Source organism: Xiphophorus hellerii, chromosome 1, assembly GCF_003331165.1.
Source record: "Xiphophorus hellerii strain 12219 chromosome 1, Xiphophorus_hellerii-4.1, whole genome shotgun sequence".
Taxonomy (NCBI): Eukaryota; Metazoa; Chordata; class Actinopteri; order Cyprinodontiformes; family Poeciliidae; genus Xiphophorus; species Xiphophorus hellerii.
Window position 1 is genome coordinate 17,765,713 of NC_045672.1, and position 16,390 is coordinate 17,782,102.

General features: G+C 38.4%; 2 protein-coding genes across 5 annotated transcripts; both read left to right on the forward strand.

Annotated features, from left to right (window-relative positions):
* Positions 1-1,384: 1,384 nt before the first annotated feature.
* Positions 1,385-12,237, forward strand: rbm10 (RNA binding motif protein 10). 4 transcript variants are annotated; one of them, XM_032575355.1, is made up of 23 exons: positions 1,385-1,515; positions 1,913-1,976; positions 2,072-2,579; positions 2,666-2,836; positions 3,050-3,119; positions 5,404-5,477; positions 7,378-7,464; positions 7,561-7,621; positions 7,707-7,865; positions 7,987-8,147; positions 8,607-8,704; positions 8,897-8,984; positions 9,086-9,275; positions 9,372-9,457; positions 9,533-9,614; positions 9,709-9,800; positions 9,913-10,092; positions 10,555-10,728; positions 10,832-10,888; positions 11,012-11,209; positions 11,368-11,412; positions 11,499-11,554; positions 11,687-12,237. In XM_032575355.1, exons 2-23 carry the CDS (start codon positions 1,960-1,962, stop codon positions 11,772-11,774), a joined length of 2,742 nt encoding a protein of 913 aa, XP_032431246.1. In that variant the 5' UTR covers positions 1,385-1,515; positions 1,913-1,959; the 3' UTR covers positions 11,775-12,237. The 4 variants fall into 4 exon arrangements, with proteins under 4 accessions (XP_032431246.1, XP_032431273.1, XP_032431255.1 ...); XM_032575382.1 differs by having other exon boundaries at positions 1,386-1,515; positions 11,015-11,209; XM_032575364.1 differs by having other exon boundaries at positions 1,409-1,515; positions 1,879-1,976.
* Positions 12,238-12,654: 417 nt separating this feature from the next.
* On the forward strand, positions 12,655-15,947 carry lrrc23 (leucine rich repeat containing 23). The gene is made up of 8 exons (XM_032575401.1): positions 12,655-12,845; positions 14,071-14,180; positions 14,346-14,466; positions 14,564-14,705; positions 14,873-15,003; positions 15,124-15,260; positions 15,361-15,565; positions 15,657-15,947. The coding sequence occupies exons 1-8, from the start codon at positions 12,756-12,758 to the stop codon at positions 15,687-15,689; spliced, it is 969 nt and encodes a 322-aa protein (XP_032431292.1). The 5' UTR covers positions 12,655-12,755; the 3' UTR covers positions 15,690-15,947.
* The last annotated feature ends 443 nt before the right edge of the window (positions 15,948-16,390 follow it).

The following is a 16,390-nucleotide window of genomic DNA, read 5'->3' on the forward strand; positions in this document are numbered from 1 at the left end:
GGCACTCTATTCTTTTTCAGCTCATTTATTTATGTATTTATTTATATATCTATGAATTTTTATTTTATTTATTGAGATAATAAAATAAAGAACCTTGAACACATTTATCAACAGGTTTTGCATGTTAGGCTATTCAACACATTTTCTCTTTTGGTTTTCTCATCCAGGGTATCAGATACACACAGAGACACACCGACACACACCCACACACACACACAAATAACACACATGCACAATAAAGTATAGGCAGTAATGTTAGCTAGCTTGGTCAGATAACTATTGTTAGCTAACTTCAAAGAAGGCTAATTGGCTAATAAGGCTAATAAGGTTGATTTGTGACAATAACACTGTCACAGCACTGATGATCGACACACACACACACACACACAAACACATTTGTGAGGTAACAATAAAGATAATAATTATATGTAAAAGTTCTTGCTGTGTAAAATATTATTATTCAGGGTTGAGACTTAGGACTCAGTGTGTATGGTTCACAAAAAAATGTGTTCCTGACAGTCACAGCTGGTAAGAAACAAAGATTCCCATTAAATTCCATAGGAAATGAATGTGGGTCCTTTTGGACCCACTTATGGAAGAAAGGGGTAGTAATAGAAAACATGCTATTTCTTAAAATGTGTGAAAGGTAAATTAAAAATTTTAATTGCATGACATCAATAACATGTTTGTTGAGGAATACCTGGAATATGAAGTGATGAAAACTTTTCATTACAAAGATATTGCAAAAAGATGACCTCACCGGGCCCAAAAGGACCCACATAATTCTTCAGAGGGTTTACAGGTCTGTGTTTTTCAGTGTTGTCCTATTATAGTCTTGCAACCTCTCGCCCAATGACAACCGGAAATAGACACCACTAGGCAACAGGCCTCGATACCTCCTAGAATGCAACCCTGCAAGGACAAGGAAGTATAAAAAATAGATGGCTGGGTTTTTGCAAACACTAGGAGAAAATATACTCTAAAAATTATGCATTGTGATTAAATGAAAATAAATTATTATTTATATGAAATAATATGACCTGAACTAGTTGTTGGCAGAAACAAAGTTTTACCTCAAGGTCAGTTTTTTGGTTAAAATTAGAATACATAGGTCTTTATATAATTTTAAAACAATACTGCAAATACAATTTTAATTAAATATATCAAAAAGTCTATACAACAAATCTAATTTCCAAGTCTACACAATTGAGACTACCAGGAAAACCTAAGTTTAACATAACCATCAAACTTATACTCTTTTATTTGCTTAAATGTTGCACAGCTCTCCATCCTACTTGCAACTTTACGTCCTCCTTCTATCTTAGTCGGTTTACGGACACCAATCACACTCGAGAACTGGAGTTTTAGTCCCGCCCTCTGTGACATATCTTCCTGTGGCCATTTTACATCTGGCTAACTAAAAAAAAAAAAAAAAAAAGCAAAAAGAAAACGTTGCACTCACCTTAGCTTCAACGTGACGTATTATAAAAAGGCTGTTATTGAAATAAGTCCAGGGTAAGTCTTTTGTCCGTTCTGTCTAAAAATGCACTCGGGTTTTGTAACAGTTGAGAGCCGTTTTGGTTCGGTGTGTCAATCCTGGAGTTGCTAGTTAGCTTAGCTGCTAGCAGAGATGACCGCTGCACGTTAGGTTCCTACTCTCCTGTTAATATTTGTGTGTGCTCTGCTAGCTACAGAAGAATGTCTCTCGTTGAAAGTTTTAGTAGTTTGTTTAATATTGTGGACAGAAAGGTAAGAAGATTAACTCAAAGTGAGAGTAGTGTGTGTACAGAAAAAATATGCATCCGAATGATCGTATTGCACAACACTACTCTGCACCCTGACTTTAATTTTTTTCTGTAATCCGATATCTCATCTCAGCTCCTTATTGCTGCTGTCATCTTGCATTCAATAGTTTTAACAGTCAAGAAGCAAACGCTTTGAGGAAATTTCAAAGTCGACATGGACTATGAGCGGAGGTGAGTAAATCATTTATTTATTTTTTAAAAATATCGATTATTTGGCATATTTTTCGTTGAAGACACTTTAACGTCATTCTACCCTACATCATCAGGGGTGGTCGAGGCGACCGCATCGGTCGCTATGGTAGCTCTCACAATGATCACAACTTTCGGGACATGGACTATCGTGCTTATGGGCAAGAGGATGAGGAGGGAGTCCATGAAGTCAGAATGGAAGATGATGGGTTATACATGCCTGATGAGGCGCTAGGTGCTCATGACTTCCCAGCAGGTTTCCAAGGTTCCCCACATTTTCACCATAGAGGGAGTACCAGAGGCAACATTAGTCTGGAGGGGAATACCCCAGTCTGGCCCCCCTTTTCTCAGTCACACCCTGATTGTGCACATCTCACTCACCAAGGGGAGGAGGATGGATTCAGACAAGACTTTGAGCAGATACAGACTGGCCCACCAGGAAGGGGAAGGCAGAGAGGTGGAAGAGGCTTTCCAGAAAACAGGGGTTTAAGTAGGGACAGCAACTGGGTTGCCCATACTGAGCAGATGGAATTCAGACCAAGAGATGAGGATAGGGTCTCTCGTGGAGGTGGAAGGAGGACAAGGGTAAATCCTGAGAAATGCATAATTTGCAAAAAAAAATTTCCTTTAGTGAGAGAGAGTCATTAATTTAATTCAACCTTCTCTGGAAGACTTTTCCAGCAGCAGCGGAGGAAGGCAGTTGTGAAAGTGCTGGACAAGACCTGTCTGCAGAGGAACTGGACCAGAGAGACCAGGACTACCGTGCAGACTTGGACCAGAACCAGAGGCCCAGTAACATTATCATGCTTCGCATGCTACCAATGAGTGCCACAGCCAATGAGGTGTGATTTGTTCCGAACTATAATCCTTTATTTATGCAGGAAAAATCTCTTTAGAGTCATTGTCTCATTCACAAGAGAGATCTGTTACACACATCACAAAAAATAACATAAAAACAATAATACAATCTACTCAAGCTGCACCATACAGTGGTGCAGCTTATGCTTGTAAAGTCTAAACTGCATTTTTTTTTTTTTTTTATTGGATGTTTTAAGATTCGGGCACAACTTCAGGAACAGGGGATCCAGCCAAGAGAAGTTCGCCTTATGAGGAATAAATCTTCAGGTGAGGGTTTGTCTGCTGGCCACCTTCCCCTCCTTGTGTCAGTCTCATCCACTCCTGGCTCTGTTGTTGTTGCCGCTCTTGTTGTTTTTCTGTTAGGAATGATTGCCTTCACTTTCTCACAGCCTTGTTATGATACATGACAGCTCTAGCACAGCGCAAATGTTTAGATATTCAGGTTTGTACAGAGAAGGCTCAGATTCCTGCTTTTTACTTTGATCTTCTGGTTTCTGTCCTTTTGCTGTTTCTCACAGAGCAAAATCCATCCACTCTTTAAGTTATGTCCTACTAATTTCGCCTCTCATGCAAACATGCAGGCATACAGCCAAGAAGTGTCATTAACTTGATTTTCCTGTTCTCTGTGTTTCATATACTGTCTATACTTGTTTTGTGGTTCTGTTTCATCCATCTTGGAAGTTAAATGCACCTGAGCTGAACAAATTTTGAAAGTTAAAACTCCAAATAGATCAATTATTTCCATGGATAAATTGTGTGTCCTGAGAATGAAAGCTTGCAGCTAACGATCAGCTACATGGTTGAGTTTCTATATATTTTTTCCTAATGTTTCCCATTAAGGTCAGTGTGTCTTTGGTGTTGCACTTAGCTAATTTCCTGGTTGTCTGTAAGGTGTGCTTTACTGACACTGGCACACTTACCCTCCCCAACACTCTGCTGTCTCTTTTACACCCACATGAGTCTTTATCTGCTTTTCAGATTAGTCACTGTAATCTAACATTTTGGAAAATAACATTTTTATTTTTTGTGCATACTGGTTGTTGTAAATCTAAGCATTTTGCACCAGGTAAAATAATTCAGTGCCTTGCAAAAGTATTTTTACCCATTAAACCTTTTCCTGTTTTGTCTTAAAAAATTATTGTCAGCAGGGCCATTGGAGGCTGATCAGAGTGGAAGGGAAGACACATGAAACTAAATATAGGGCTGCACAATATTGGAAGACAATACTTAATAGAAATATTGGAAAGTTGTGATGAAATCACCATTTTCCTCAATCTTATCTTTTCCTTTGAGTATTTTGGACTGACCAGACTGAATACAGTGAATCCCCAGTATTCATGGGGATTACAAACCACAGTCGAACATGGAATACTTGGGGCTCCTACTGAAAACGCTATTAAATAACTACTTTAATAGGTCAAACACTAAATGTACCTTAGAATGCATTAATGGGCAGAGTGGAAACCATCTTGGCACTGCTTTGGAATCAATACCATCGGTATTCCTTTTTTTAGTCCAGTCTTTTAAAAAATATTTTACATAAGCTCTATGGAAAAATCAGAGAATAGGTGAATCCATGAATACTGAACTATAAATCAGGCGGGGATCCTCTGTATTCTTTTGTTGCGCAAGAACTGATAGTTGGTATGTAATATTTAACCAATACAGTATTTCTTATTTCTGTTTTAATATTGCATACCAAGAAAATACTTTGACAATACAGCACAGGGTTAACCCCGTGCTAATGTAATTTACATTAACTAACTAACAAAAAAAAGTTAATTACATTTAGCTAATGTAACTTGGAATAATGACCTGAATATATAGCCAGAGAGGCAGAGTGTTGTTTTCTATCAAACTATAGTCTTTTCTACAATGGCCATGTCAAAGTCCTGACCTAAATCTAAATGTGAATCTAGTTTCAGGCTCATGGTAGTGATGTTCCCCAAAGGACTTGCAGGTATTGCTTCAAAAAAAGTTAGTTCTACAGAGTGTAACCTAAGTGATGTACTGTATGTCCAGCTTTTCAGATTTGTTTTTGTGGAAAGAGTTTGAAAATCATTTCTTTTTAAAATTTATTATGTGCTACTTTGTCTTGGTCTGTCACAAAAAAAACCCCACTAAAGTACATTGATGTGGTTTTAATTGGACAAAATGTGAAAAAGTTTAAAGGGTATGAACACTTACGCAAGTCACTGGTTATACTGTAAATGTCTCTAGTCTTTGTGATTGGAGTTTGAATTAAGAGTATCAGAAATGTGTGTATTTGTTGCTGCTTGGGTATCTCGACTTCCATTTTGCAAAGAGCTCAGACCCAGACAGATGGGTGGGTAGTATTCCTCCTCATCCCCGACTCCAAGTGAGACCCATCCTGTGCAGAAAATTTGTGGGAGAGAACATGTAATTTTTATTTTTTATTTATTTTTTTTGTTGGGGCTCAAACAGGGCTTTTCTCTCTCTTTCTCTCCTCTGTAAATGAAGCACTAACCCAAACACTGCGTTGTTGTTATGTTGTTGTTGTTCGGTTGCTGTGGCGCTGGGCGGTGTCCAGGTCAGAGCCGAGGATTCGCCTTCGTCGAGTTTAATCTCATACAGGAGGCCACCCGCTGGATGGAGACCAACCAGGTCACTCTCTCCAACACATACACAAATACACATATAGATTAAGTCAGTGGGACATTAGCTAACATGATATCCAGTGACATCATGCCATCAGGTGCACTTTTATGGTTTTCTGCAAAATGCACACTAGAAAATTATTGATTTCCTGTGCCTAAGGCAGGTAAGCCTTTGTATTTTTAGAATGTTTTCTTTCCACATGCGCACAAATTCCAGTAAGATGCAAATTCATCTACATCACAGCCAAGAATATAGACTCAACACTTGCCTAGTTTTCAAAAATAGATCCTTGCAGTCATTATCTCTACAGTATAACTTTTTCCAATAGAGGGCTGATTCTGTAATACCTTCTATCAGTCCTATGTCTGTTTTCTCTGCCATCTTTGGAGAGTACACACCAGTGGAAATGGAAATTCTCCTCAGGTATTTTGTATAGGGATGTACCGATCCGAACCCAGCTATAGGATCGGGGTTACCATCATGGCATTTTTAAATAATCGATATCGGAGTCCCTGACAAAACGTAACTTCTGAAAACTATTGCGGGTGTACTGTTTTTTTTCTTTTTGTCAGCTGCACCACCAGTGAGCCCAAGCTGAATTTTTCTTTTTTTATTTGTTTATTTTGTGACAGTCCTGTCACACTTCTGCGTGCACGGCTCACTAAGTTGAATTTTAGCCCATGCACGTTACTTTGTTGTTCTAGTAGGAGTTTTTTATTCTTTATAATCACATTCACAGTGAAAGAGACTGTGTTGGCTGCTGCCGTTTTCTGTCTGTCTGTGTCATGTGACTTACTTTGTCTGCTGGGTTCACATGTTCCCATGCGCTGCTTGATGTAATAGAAAGATGCGAAGCTGCAGTCGCAACTCAAGTGTAATGTTTATGAAGCAGGAAAACGGAGGCTCATGGAGACAGATCAAAACGGAGGGTAAACATGCTGGTGTTAACCTTGGACATAATCAAATTTGCTTTGCATTTTCTGCAGAAGTTAAATGTAAATTCTTGAATTCTCTAGCTTTGGCAAGTCAAAAATATGTTTAAAAAGCAACTTTTTATTTTAGGTGGGATGTATTAAGAACTTCATAGTCGCTCTTTTCACCAAGTTAATATGTATTAGAGCTGCATATAGAGGATTTTATGCAGAAACACAGGTAATAAAATACCTTTAGCTGTCAAGGAAAATGGATAAGTGCAGGTCCAGCTTCCAGAACCTTATTGGTGAGTAAGTCCTAGTGTTGGTGAAATGTAGTGTTAACAAGTGCCTCTTGTCAGCTGCTGAGTTTTCAAGCACATACATAGCAGTGATTATTAACTTAAATGAGGTTTCTGACTGGGACTCTGTATCGGAAAATGCCTAATGTTAAATGACTCGGATCGGTATTGGTGGGGGGAAGGGGTGGGTTTAAAAACAACCCTGATCTGAACATCCCTGCTATTTTATGTTGATTCAGAAACAACATAATTTTTTTTTATTTATTCTTTTCTTTCAACCATTACTGCATATTTTAGGACAAAACCTTTGTCATTTGAAGTTTGAGGGGACTTGTGTGGGCTTTGTTGGAATCTGTGGAAAGTTTCCCCTTAAGGGGGGAGGGATAACACATTTATAAAGATATCACACATTGTCCCTAAATAATGGGAATCCACAAAACTACAGACACACCATCTCAGTCCGTCCGAATTTTCTTAAGCTGAAGGTTGCAATTCTCTGCTGTCCTTTTTTTCCCTCTTTCTTTTTTTAAAGCCTCAGCTGTTCTGATTCTCTCTCTCCCTCTCTCTTTCTCTTAATTTTTTTCTTCTCTTTCAATCTCATCTCTTGTGAGATGAGGCCTCTTTGTGGCGTGTGTGACATTATCACTGAAACTCATTCTTTGTCCCTCCTGTTTCTCTTTCTTTTTCCTCTAGGGGACGCTGATGATTATGGAGCAGCGCGTGTCCATGCACTACAGCGACCCCAAACCACGAGCCAACGAGGACTGGCTCTGTAACAAGGTTTTTCATGCTTGAATTACCTGGTCTGTGCATATCAGATGTAATGTAGTGGCTCATCTAGCAGGTCTTCTAATGGGTTGCGCATTATTCTGACAGTGTGGTGTCCAGAACTTCAAAAGGAGAGAGAAGTGCTTCAAATGCAGCGTGCCCAAATCAGGTGAAGTTTAACAGGAGTTGCTATTAATATCCAACCTGTTTTTTCTTCTTCTTTGATGCATTAGTGTTATGCTATCTTTCCATAGAGGCTGAGCTAAAGCTGCCACAGTTGCTGAGGGAAATGCCTGTTGGAGTTCAGAAGGAGGGAGCCCAAGGCTTGCTGCCTCTGCCGGTGTCGTACCACCCTGCTGGTCCCAGTGTTCCCCCAGGGCCTGCGCCGCAGCCGGCAGACGTCGCAAATGACAGTAAGCCTCCAGACAAGCTTTTACAATGCCATAGACATCTCTGCTGTTTATCACGTTGATATAATTCAATTTGTCTGCAAAGCCAGTAGAGAACGACAGTCATTATCCTCTATTTCCACAGCTTTGATTCTTAGAAACCTCGGCCCCCATACAACAGTGGACGCCATTTTGTCTGCGTTGGCTCCATTCGCCACCCTCTCCCCTTCCAATGTTCGCCTGATCAAGGACAAGCACACACATCTAAACAGAGGCTTTGCTTTTCTGCAGCTTTCTACTATAGTGGTAAGAATAGAGAAAATACGTTTGATTTACTGTCTTACATGTTCCAGGTCAAACAGTGGAACCTTCTGTCTGGCATTATTGGATTTATTTGGGAATGACTTTATAGCCAAATGAAACTGGAGATTTGTTTGTTGTTGTGAATTAGCCATACAGTTCAAACATTGAAGGAGATTACTCACAAACATACAGATTAAACTGTAGTATACTTTTTCAATGTTCATTGTTTTATCAGTACAGTAGCCATCCTGGAGCTGACCTCACGGTATAAACATGAATGTATCAGATGTTCTTTAGAGTCTTGTCATCTAGGGCATGATGATTCTAGAGAATTTAAATGTCTGCAAGAAAATAAGCAGGATTTAATAACTTACTATTTGCTTTTGGCACTTATAATTTTTAAAAATAAATTTATCTTAAACATTAAAGGTCACTAGTATTTATTATTTTTTTTATCAACAGGAGGCCTCACAGCTGCTTCAGATTCTTCAGGCTCTGCAGCCCCCACTGTCTATTGATGGGAAAGCCATTGTAGTGGAGTTTGCCAAAGGTTCCAAACGGTAAACTCTTTAACGAAGAATGCAGTTAAATATACTTGCAAATCTAAGAGGGGAAAAAATTGGATCAAAGTACAACATAGAAAAAAAAATCTAGTTTAGTTGAGATAAAGTGTGTGAGATTAAGAAAGACTGCTTTAGCCAGGACACTACAAAATCGATAATGACACTTTCTGTTGCTCTTATCAACATTAGTGATGTCTTTGTGACTGAGGGGAGCAGAGTGAGCGCGGCTACTGTGGCCAGCACTGCTATAGCTGCTGCACAGTGGGCAATATCACAGGTAACTTATCTAGCTTCACTTACTAATATGGTTAGATGAAGCCATCTTGACCAAAATATTTATTTGTCTACTGTTTGTTGTGGTTTATGTTTTATTTTTAGAACACTCAGAATGGATCAAGTGAGGATGCAGCAGTTTACCAGCAGGGGGCAGCAGTCACATACAGCCAAGAAGGACAGAGTTATTCTGGGGCAGACGGCGTCGCTTTAAGAGTCCAGATGGACTCCAGGATTGCACCCCTGGTTGGTGCAGGAGCAGCACTAAATGGAGCATATACAGGAGGAACCCCAGGTTGGTCTGACTGATTCTTCCAATAGTCTGTAACAGGACTGTTTAATATTTTTGTAGAACAGTATTTGCTCATGATGTTTCCTTGCTCATCTGTAGCTGTTATCTCATCTGAGGCAGTAAAACTTGGTTCAGCAGCTGGACAGCTGTCTCTCATCCCAGCTATCTCCACACCAGCCACACAGGTACATAGTCGTTTTTCTTTTTCTTCCATTCTCTTCTTGCATCTTCCCAACTTTAAGAGTTCCGCCCCTTCACAGGTTGAGATTGTAGGAAAACCACAGCCAGCTGCTGCTAATCAACCTGCCATCCCCGGCACCGAACACGAGCTCAAACAATATCGTAAGTGTTTCCTACAAAGAGACTTCTTGCAAACCTGCAGGTGGTGAAATTTCATATAATTCAGAACTTTTTTTTTTCTTGTATACTTTTGCAGCTGTGCCAGACGTGTCTACTTACCAGTACGACGAAAGCTCAGGCTTTTATTATGACCCATTCACAGGACTCTATTATGACCCAAATTCCCAGGTAAACTGTCCACTCTGAACAAATTGCAGAGAACAGAACAGAAACATTTTATATATGAGCGAGTTCATCCTTACAACTTCTTTTTGCTTTTGGGGTTCTTTTTTTATGTCAGTACTACTACAACGCTAACACTCAGCAGTACATGTACTGGGATGGAGAGAAGCAGACCTACACTCCTGCTGCCAGCCAATCAAACACTGAGGGTACACCAGTGAAGGATGGAGCGGCCTCTTCGGACAGCACAGCAAGCAAAGAGAAAAAAGAGAAGCCGAAGAGTAAAACTGCTCAACAGGTACTCTACTAACTGGATACAAATTTAAGAGTCGTCATATTTATTGAAATAAACTACATTTTTTCTTTTAACTTTACGTTATGTTGATATATTGTACAACGGGATATTAGGGCCATGATAAGACAATTAAAAAAATTACAAGATTAAAGTCATAAAATTATGAGAACAAAGTAATACGAGAATAAAGTTGGAATATTATGACTTTGTTCTCATAATGTATTTATTTTTCTTAGTATGGCCCTAATTCTCTGTAATATTTCCTATTTTCACAGTTTTAAGAAAATAAAAAAGAGCGAAATGTAGTACTAATCAAACTTAGTGTTATTTATCTTGACAAATTTAGTTTCCCCTTTTGTTTGCAGTTTTTAATTTTTTTTCGAAATCCCTTTTTAATATGAAATGAAAACATCTTATATCCCTGTGAAATTTTACAAACTTTTTTTATTTTATTTGCTTTTCCAGATTGCCAAAGATATGGAGCGTTGGGCTAAAAGTCTCAACAGGCAAAAAGAAAACATGCGTTCTGTCTCTTCGTCCCCTGCTGTCGGCTCTTCTCGAGGGCCGGGTCACAGTCGCTTTGACGACTACAGAGAGTCTGCAAGTGCCGATGCAGGCTATGCTGTTCTGGAGAAAAAGGTGCCAACACATTTGCCTTATCAGAATGTCAGGAGGAGTGATTATCATGCACGTGTTTAGATTTGATCACCTATTTAAACCCACTTAATTTACTGTCCTGCAGGGTGCGTTGTCTGAAAGGGCGCCGAGTTTTCTGGACCAGATCCGACAAAGTACAGAAGTACGAACATGGCCGCAAGCTGTGGAAAAAATGCATACGTTTTTATAGTATTTTTCTTCATTTGAGATGTATAAATGGAGCACAGTATCTGTCTCATTCTCCAATCTTCTGCCTTGACACCAGCAGCTTTCGCCCCCTCATCAGTCCGGTCTGGTCCCAGCCTACAGTGCAGAAAGTGACAGTGAAGACGAAGGAGCTGAGAAAGATGAGAAAGAAGGGAGACTGACGGACTGGGTGAAACTGGCATGTCTGCTCTGCAGAAGGCAGTTCCCTAGCAAAGAGGCCCTCATCAGGCACCAGCAGCTCTCTGAACTCCATAAAGTAATTTTATAATATTCGTTTTAATAATCATTAACGGCTCTCTAATTTATAAAATCCATGTGTAAGACGGTCTGTGTACATTTAAGATGAAACGTTGTCATTGGGTTTGAATAATTTTCTTCCTCTGTGTGACCCTTCACCTTTGTCTGTGACTTCAGCAAAACTTGGAGCAAAGAAAAGCTCAGCTGGAAGCTAGTGGCAAGGTCAGTTGAGCTTCAAGGAGAAGGATGGACACTAACACTTATGTTCAATTAGTTCACTATAAATGTTCTCACTATTTCTGATGCAGAGATTACCAGATGATGGTGAACCACCAGAATCTAAGAAGAGGAAGTTCAGTCCAATGTAAGCAGCTTTGATGTGAAAAACTTCTGATTGTTGTTTTGAAGCTTTGCTTTAAGATTTTAAGATTAATTTTATAATGTGTTGCAGGCTTGAACGTGTACTCAGCGTTCTTTTTGTGTTACCTTTTTATAGTGACGGAACAGGAACTAGCCTCGGTGCAAGGATGCTGCAAGGAGGTGTGAAGAAGGGGCTTCTGTTGCGCAACATGCAAGTGGAGTGACCAGTTGCATTTTCCGTTTCTCCCATCCTAGGAAATGATGAACTTTTAAAAGTGAACATATTATTGCTATCTGTATAAGAACCTCTTGTAGATAGATATTATAATTACCTCAACAGTGGTAATAGTGAACTGATCCTGTAGCAGTAAATGTTGGAATATTGCACAAATTGCACCTTTTTCGCTTGCTTCCTGAATAATGCAGTTTTCATTTTTCACTGGCTTTGATGTTTGTAATAAAAAAGTTTGGAAAAACATTTGCTGCTCAGAAATTGAGTATCTGTAGTCTACAGATCTTTATGCCAGCAAATGAGTCTATGCACCATAGATTATTTTTTCTTTTAAGTTAATGCTGCATGCCTCGTCATTCAATGAATGACTGATCTGGGCATGAACTATGTATATTTTTGAGTGAGTACTTTTCTACAGATGTTGAGGCGGGAACATTGTGGCTACCTGAACTGTTCAGTCTCACCATCATTAATGTGTAGATAGGAATTGTTTCTGTTTATCTTGTTTTAATGTACAATGAAACTAATATTGTCTTTAGAAAATTATTTTTGTCTATGTATTTGTCAATGTGACTGTTTCATTAAGCTAATGTACATTTTAAAAAAACAAACAAAAAAACAATCTTCACTGATTTGAAAGGAGGTGGAATGTACATCAGATTTCAACATTTTAACCAGAAATTTCACCAGCTGTGTCTTTCGTTTATGTTCACATAAAGAAAGCGGAATATATTGCAATTGCCGATATGAGTTTTGTGGTGTAACAGCTTTGTTTTTGTTTTTTTTTGGCTCTACAAAAGCAGAGGTTCCTGATTTTTGGTTTTCGTGCAACTGCAACCGTCTTACCAAATCTGCTCGTGCTGCGCCTGCGTGGTTTCCATAGTAACGTTGTCAAACTTAGTTCTTTTGAAAACTGCTCAGACACCGCTCGCAAACAAGCTAGCTGTACCACTTTAAGATAATATTGGCCCCAATGTCTGACGATGATGTGTACCTGTCCCCCGAAGAGTTAGGGGAAGATGCACCTGCTGGAGAAGGCGAAGAAGGGGACGAACACGATAAGGTTCGTGTTACTGCGGTTTATAAAAAGACAGTTTATAAAAAGTCCACCATTTAGCTACTCATCTCAGTTTTGAGGCCTTAAAAGCCCAATGTACATTTCCATTACAGTTCTCAAATGTTTAATTTTAAGCCAAAAAAAAAAAAGCTTGTTTAGCCTGTTTCTACACCTGTAATGAGCTATTACAGGAAACTAATAAAAATGTTGCAGTATGCGCTACCAGCCAACGTGCGAACAGGTAAACCGTCTTGATATTATACATTCCACTGTCAAGAGTTAAATTTGAAATCACTTCAAACAAGAAGTTCCTCATATCAAATTTGAAAATTATTTCTTAAAATGTAAAAAGAGCATAAGTGGGGGAAAAAAATTTGTATAATGAAAATAATTATCAATGGAAATATCTTTATGGGCATTACTTAAACCGAACCCTTATAACTTCTGACCAGCTTTTAAATAAATCACAAACAATTCCATCTTGGACCCTTTCCTGTGTGTTTGCATAGAAAAGTATATTTTTGATTAAGCTTTGTTTGAAAATCAGGAATTCAATGTTTTGAACAGTCCCATTATAACTGCTACCTTACTGTAAAGCGGCACTGAAATTTGTGTTGTAAAATGGCGCTGGATTCACACGACGGGGTTAAAAAAATCTTCTGAAAAAAGTAAGTTAAATGTCTTAAAGTCCAAAATAAGCTTGTGAAAAACCTTATCTTTTGGATACTTATCACATTTAACAGAAAAAAAGTCTTAAATAGCCCTTTGTGAGTAATTAATCTGTATAATGTCTCACTTAGTAAATTAAGTTACTAAAATCAATGAACTTTTTAAATAAAGATTTGCTGAATGTGACCACTGACCACTACAACCTTAAGCAGAGATTACATTTCCTGCAGATGAAGCAGCAATCTGTCTTGTCGTTTCCCATGCTATCATGACTGAAATGCTCTGCAGCAGACTAACCCGTCCTGAAAGCCCACTTAGTGTTTTGCAGAAAATGCGGGCACAGCTCTTATATTGGTTATATACTGGCAAGTTTGTCAGTATAAGTTTGCTCTTATAAGAGCACACTGCACTCCCACAGTATAGTCCCTCCTAACAAACAATTACGGTAATAGTAAAGATTTTAAAACATTCAAACTTTGGTACTTTGGCCAGAGCCTTTACCTCCAATGTTTTTGTGTGTGTTTAACGTTCACAATAAAAATGGCTTCTCTGCTCTCCTCAGATTCAAGTTTTCCCATTGAACAAAGAGACCATCATTGATGGGCTTTCATTGCTCTGCCAGACAGGAAAAAGACTGGAACATGCTTTTATCAAACTGGATCTTAAAGACAAGTAAGCAGACAAAGAGGAGCTGAAAAATTAAATTTAGTGCCAGCCTTAACGGTTGGAATGTGTGTCATGTTCAGACATTAAAATATAAAGACCAAATTTAGAGACTGAAATCTTTGCATATAGACAGATTTTAAACTCATCTGTTTTCTTGTGTCTCTGTCTCAGAGCGTTAACTGACATAGTTGCAATCAGCAGTTATATTCACATACGTTTTCTGGACTTATCCAACAACTACATCTCTGATCTTTCTCCCTTGGCACCAATGACCCATTTGCTTTGGCTGAAGGCAAGAAAGTCTTGACGTTATGTAGAAAATTGCATATGTCTGAATCATTAAATAAAACTCATACTGAAAGCAAATCTTGAATGCAACTCTTTTGCAGGTTGACACAAATTCTGTGACATCATTAAAAGGGCAACCTTTAGCTGAGTTTACCTTCCTACAATGGTTGAGTGTGGCATCAAACCAACTAGTAGACATAGAAGGCCTGGTTGGACGGTCCCTAGAGACGCTCATACTTTCAGGTTTCTCCTTTTGACATTCATCCAGATGATTAGTCTAACATATTTAGCAAGCGTTTCTATTAGCGGATATGATTAAAACCATTTCAATTGTTCATAACTCAAATAATTGAACCTTAAAGCATATGTTTGTGAAAAGAATGATGTGACACTTTGAAACTTTCTTTCAGGTAATAGTATTCAGAAAATAAGTGGTTTGCAGAGTGCCGATTTTGCCAATTTGGTTATCCTAGAGCTGAGGGCAAACCAGCTGGAAACAACAAGTGGCTTTGACCTTCCAAACTTGCGGAAACTATACCTGGTAATACAAGGCATTGTGATTTGGATAAAATAAGTCATAGTTTCTTTGTCAATGTAATCAGTCTTTGTAGAAGTTAATGTAAAATAGTAACTGTATGTATCAAATCTTGTTTTTCCTCAGGCCCAAAACTTTATCAAACGTCTTGAGGGTCTAGAGAAGCTAGAGCGCCTGATAACCCTACATCTTCGAGACAATCAACTTGAAACTCTGGAAGGGCTCTGTTCTGAAATGAAGAGTCTTCAGTACCTCAATATCAGGTATTGCAGTACAACAACAAACTGGTGCCTAAATATACCCTTGGGGAATCAGCAAAGTCTGGAACCTCATTTTTTTTACTACCATCTTTTTCTCCCGTAGAGGAAATGCAATCGCTGAAGGAGACGCCTTACGAAGCCTCCGCCTTCTGACAAATTCCCTAAAAACTTTGGTTATTGCGGAAAATCCAATAGTGGACACATTAGTCTATCGGCCAAGTATACTAATACTCCTGCCTCAGCTGGAGCGAATTGACAAAGAGATAATCACCCTTAAAGAGAGAACAGAAGCTCGGAGGGCAATCAGGGTATGAATATGTTGTTGTTTTCATATCTCTTTTTTTTTTTTTTTATTTCAGAAATGTTTCAGCTTTTAATTAAGTGTGTGTGTTGTTTCAGGAACTTCAGGAAGAGGAAGAAGCACCTGTTTAAAAAGATGAATAGAATGGGGAAGTGGTGCTTTTTTGAAAAGAGGAGCCTCTTGTGTATAAGTCAGCAACTTTGATTACAAATGTGTTTGGAAAACATGTCTCTTGCATGATTAATGTTCTGATTAACTAAGTTTGATTTGTCATACATAGAAATACAGCTAACTGTAACCGTTATATTTCTAGTTGTTTTCAAGAAATGGAAAATTGCAGAGTAACTGACATTAAAAAAAATGTGCTTTGACTGCGCGATAAAAAGGAATTTTGTGTGTGAACATTGTATAGTCATTTTTTTCCCTGAGTAAGGATGATAGGGCAGAATCTGCTACCCACACTTCCTTGTAGCCAGCTCCCCAACTCCAAATTTAAAGGAACAGTTACATTAGCTGTGCGTAGGCAATAAACGTATTCAGAAACATGATCTAATGTAGGTAGGAGGAATTACATCCTTGCTAATTAATATTTGTTTTATGTCATTTTATTTATGATATTATGCAAAAAGCAAGACAACGGAAGTGTGAATGTTATCCATTTTTTATGTTTATAACAAAAATAAAATGGAGACATAAGGATATACTGAATAGTGACATCGCTATAACAGTTGTAATGCAGTAAGATGTCAACTTATCAATTTAATATTATATTAAAAGCAAGCATATTTATTTTTTATAAAATGCAGGAACACACATTTTGTCATAATCACAC

Bases quoted from the DNA above. Each gene is read 5' to 3' on its own strand.
- lrrc23 (XM_032575401.1), top strand. From the start codon at position 12,756: ATGTCTGACGATGATGTGTACCTGTCCCCCGAAGAGTTAGGGGAAGAT. The intron at 15,261-15,360 runs GTATTGCAGTAC...TTTCTCCCGTAG, and splicing joins CTTCAGTACCTCAATATCAG to AGGAAATGCAATCGCTGAAG. The intron at 15,566-15,656 runs GTATGAATATGT...GTGTTGTTTCAG, and splicing joins AAGCTCGGAGGGCAATCAGG to GAACTTCAGGAAGAGGAAGA.
- rbm10 (XM_032575355.1), top strand. The intron at 7,622-7,706 runs GTGAAGTTTAAC...ATCTTTCCATAG, and splicing joins ATGCAGCGTGCCCAAATCAG to AGGCTGAGCTAAAGCTGCCA. The intron at 9,801-9,912 runs GTAAACTGTCCA...TTTTTATGTCAG, and splicing joins ATTATGACCCAAATTCCCAG to TACTACTACAACGCTAACAC.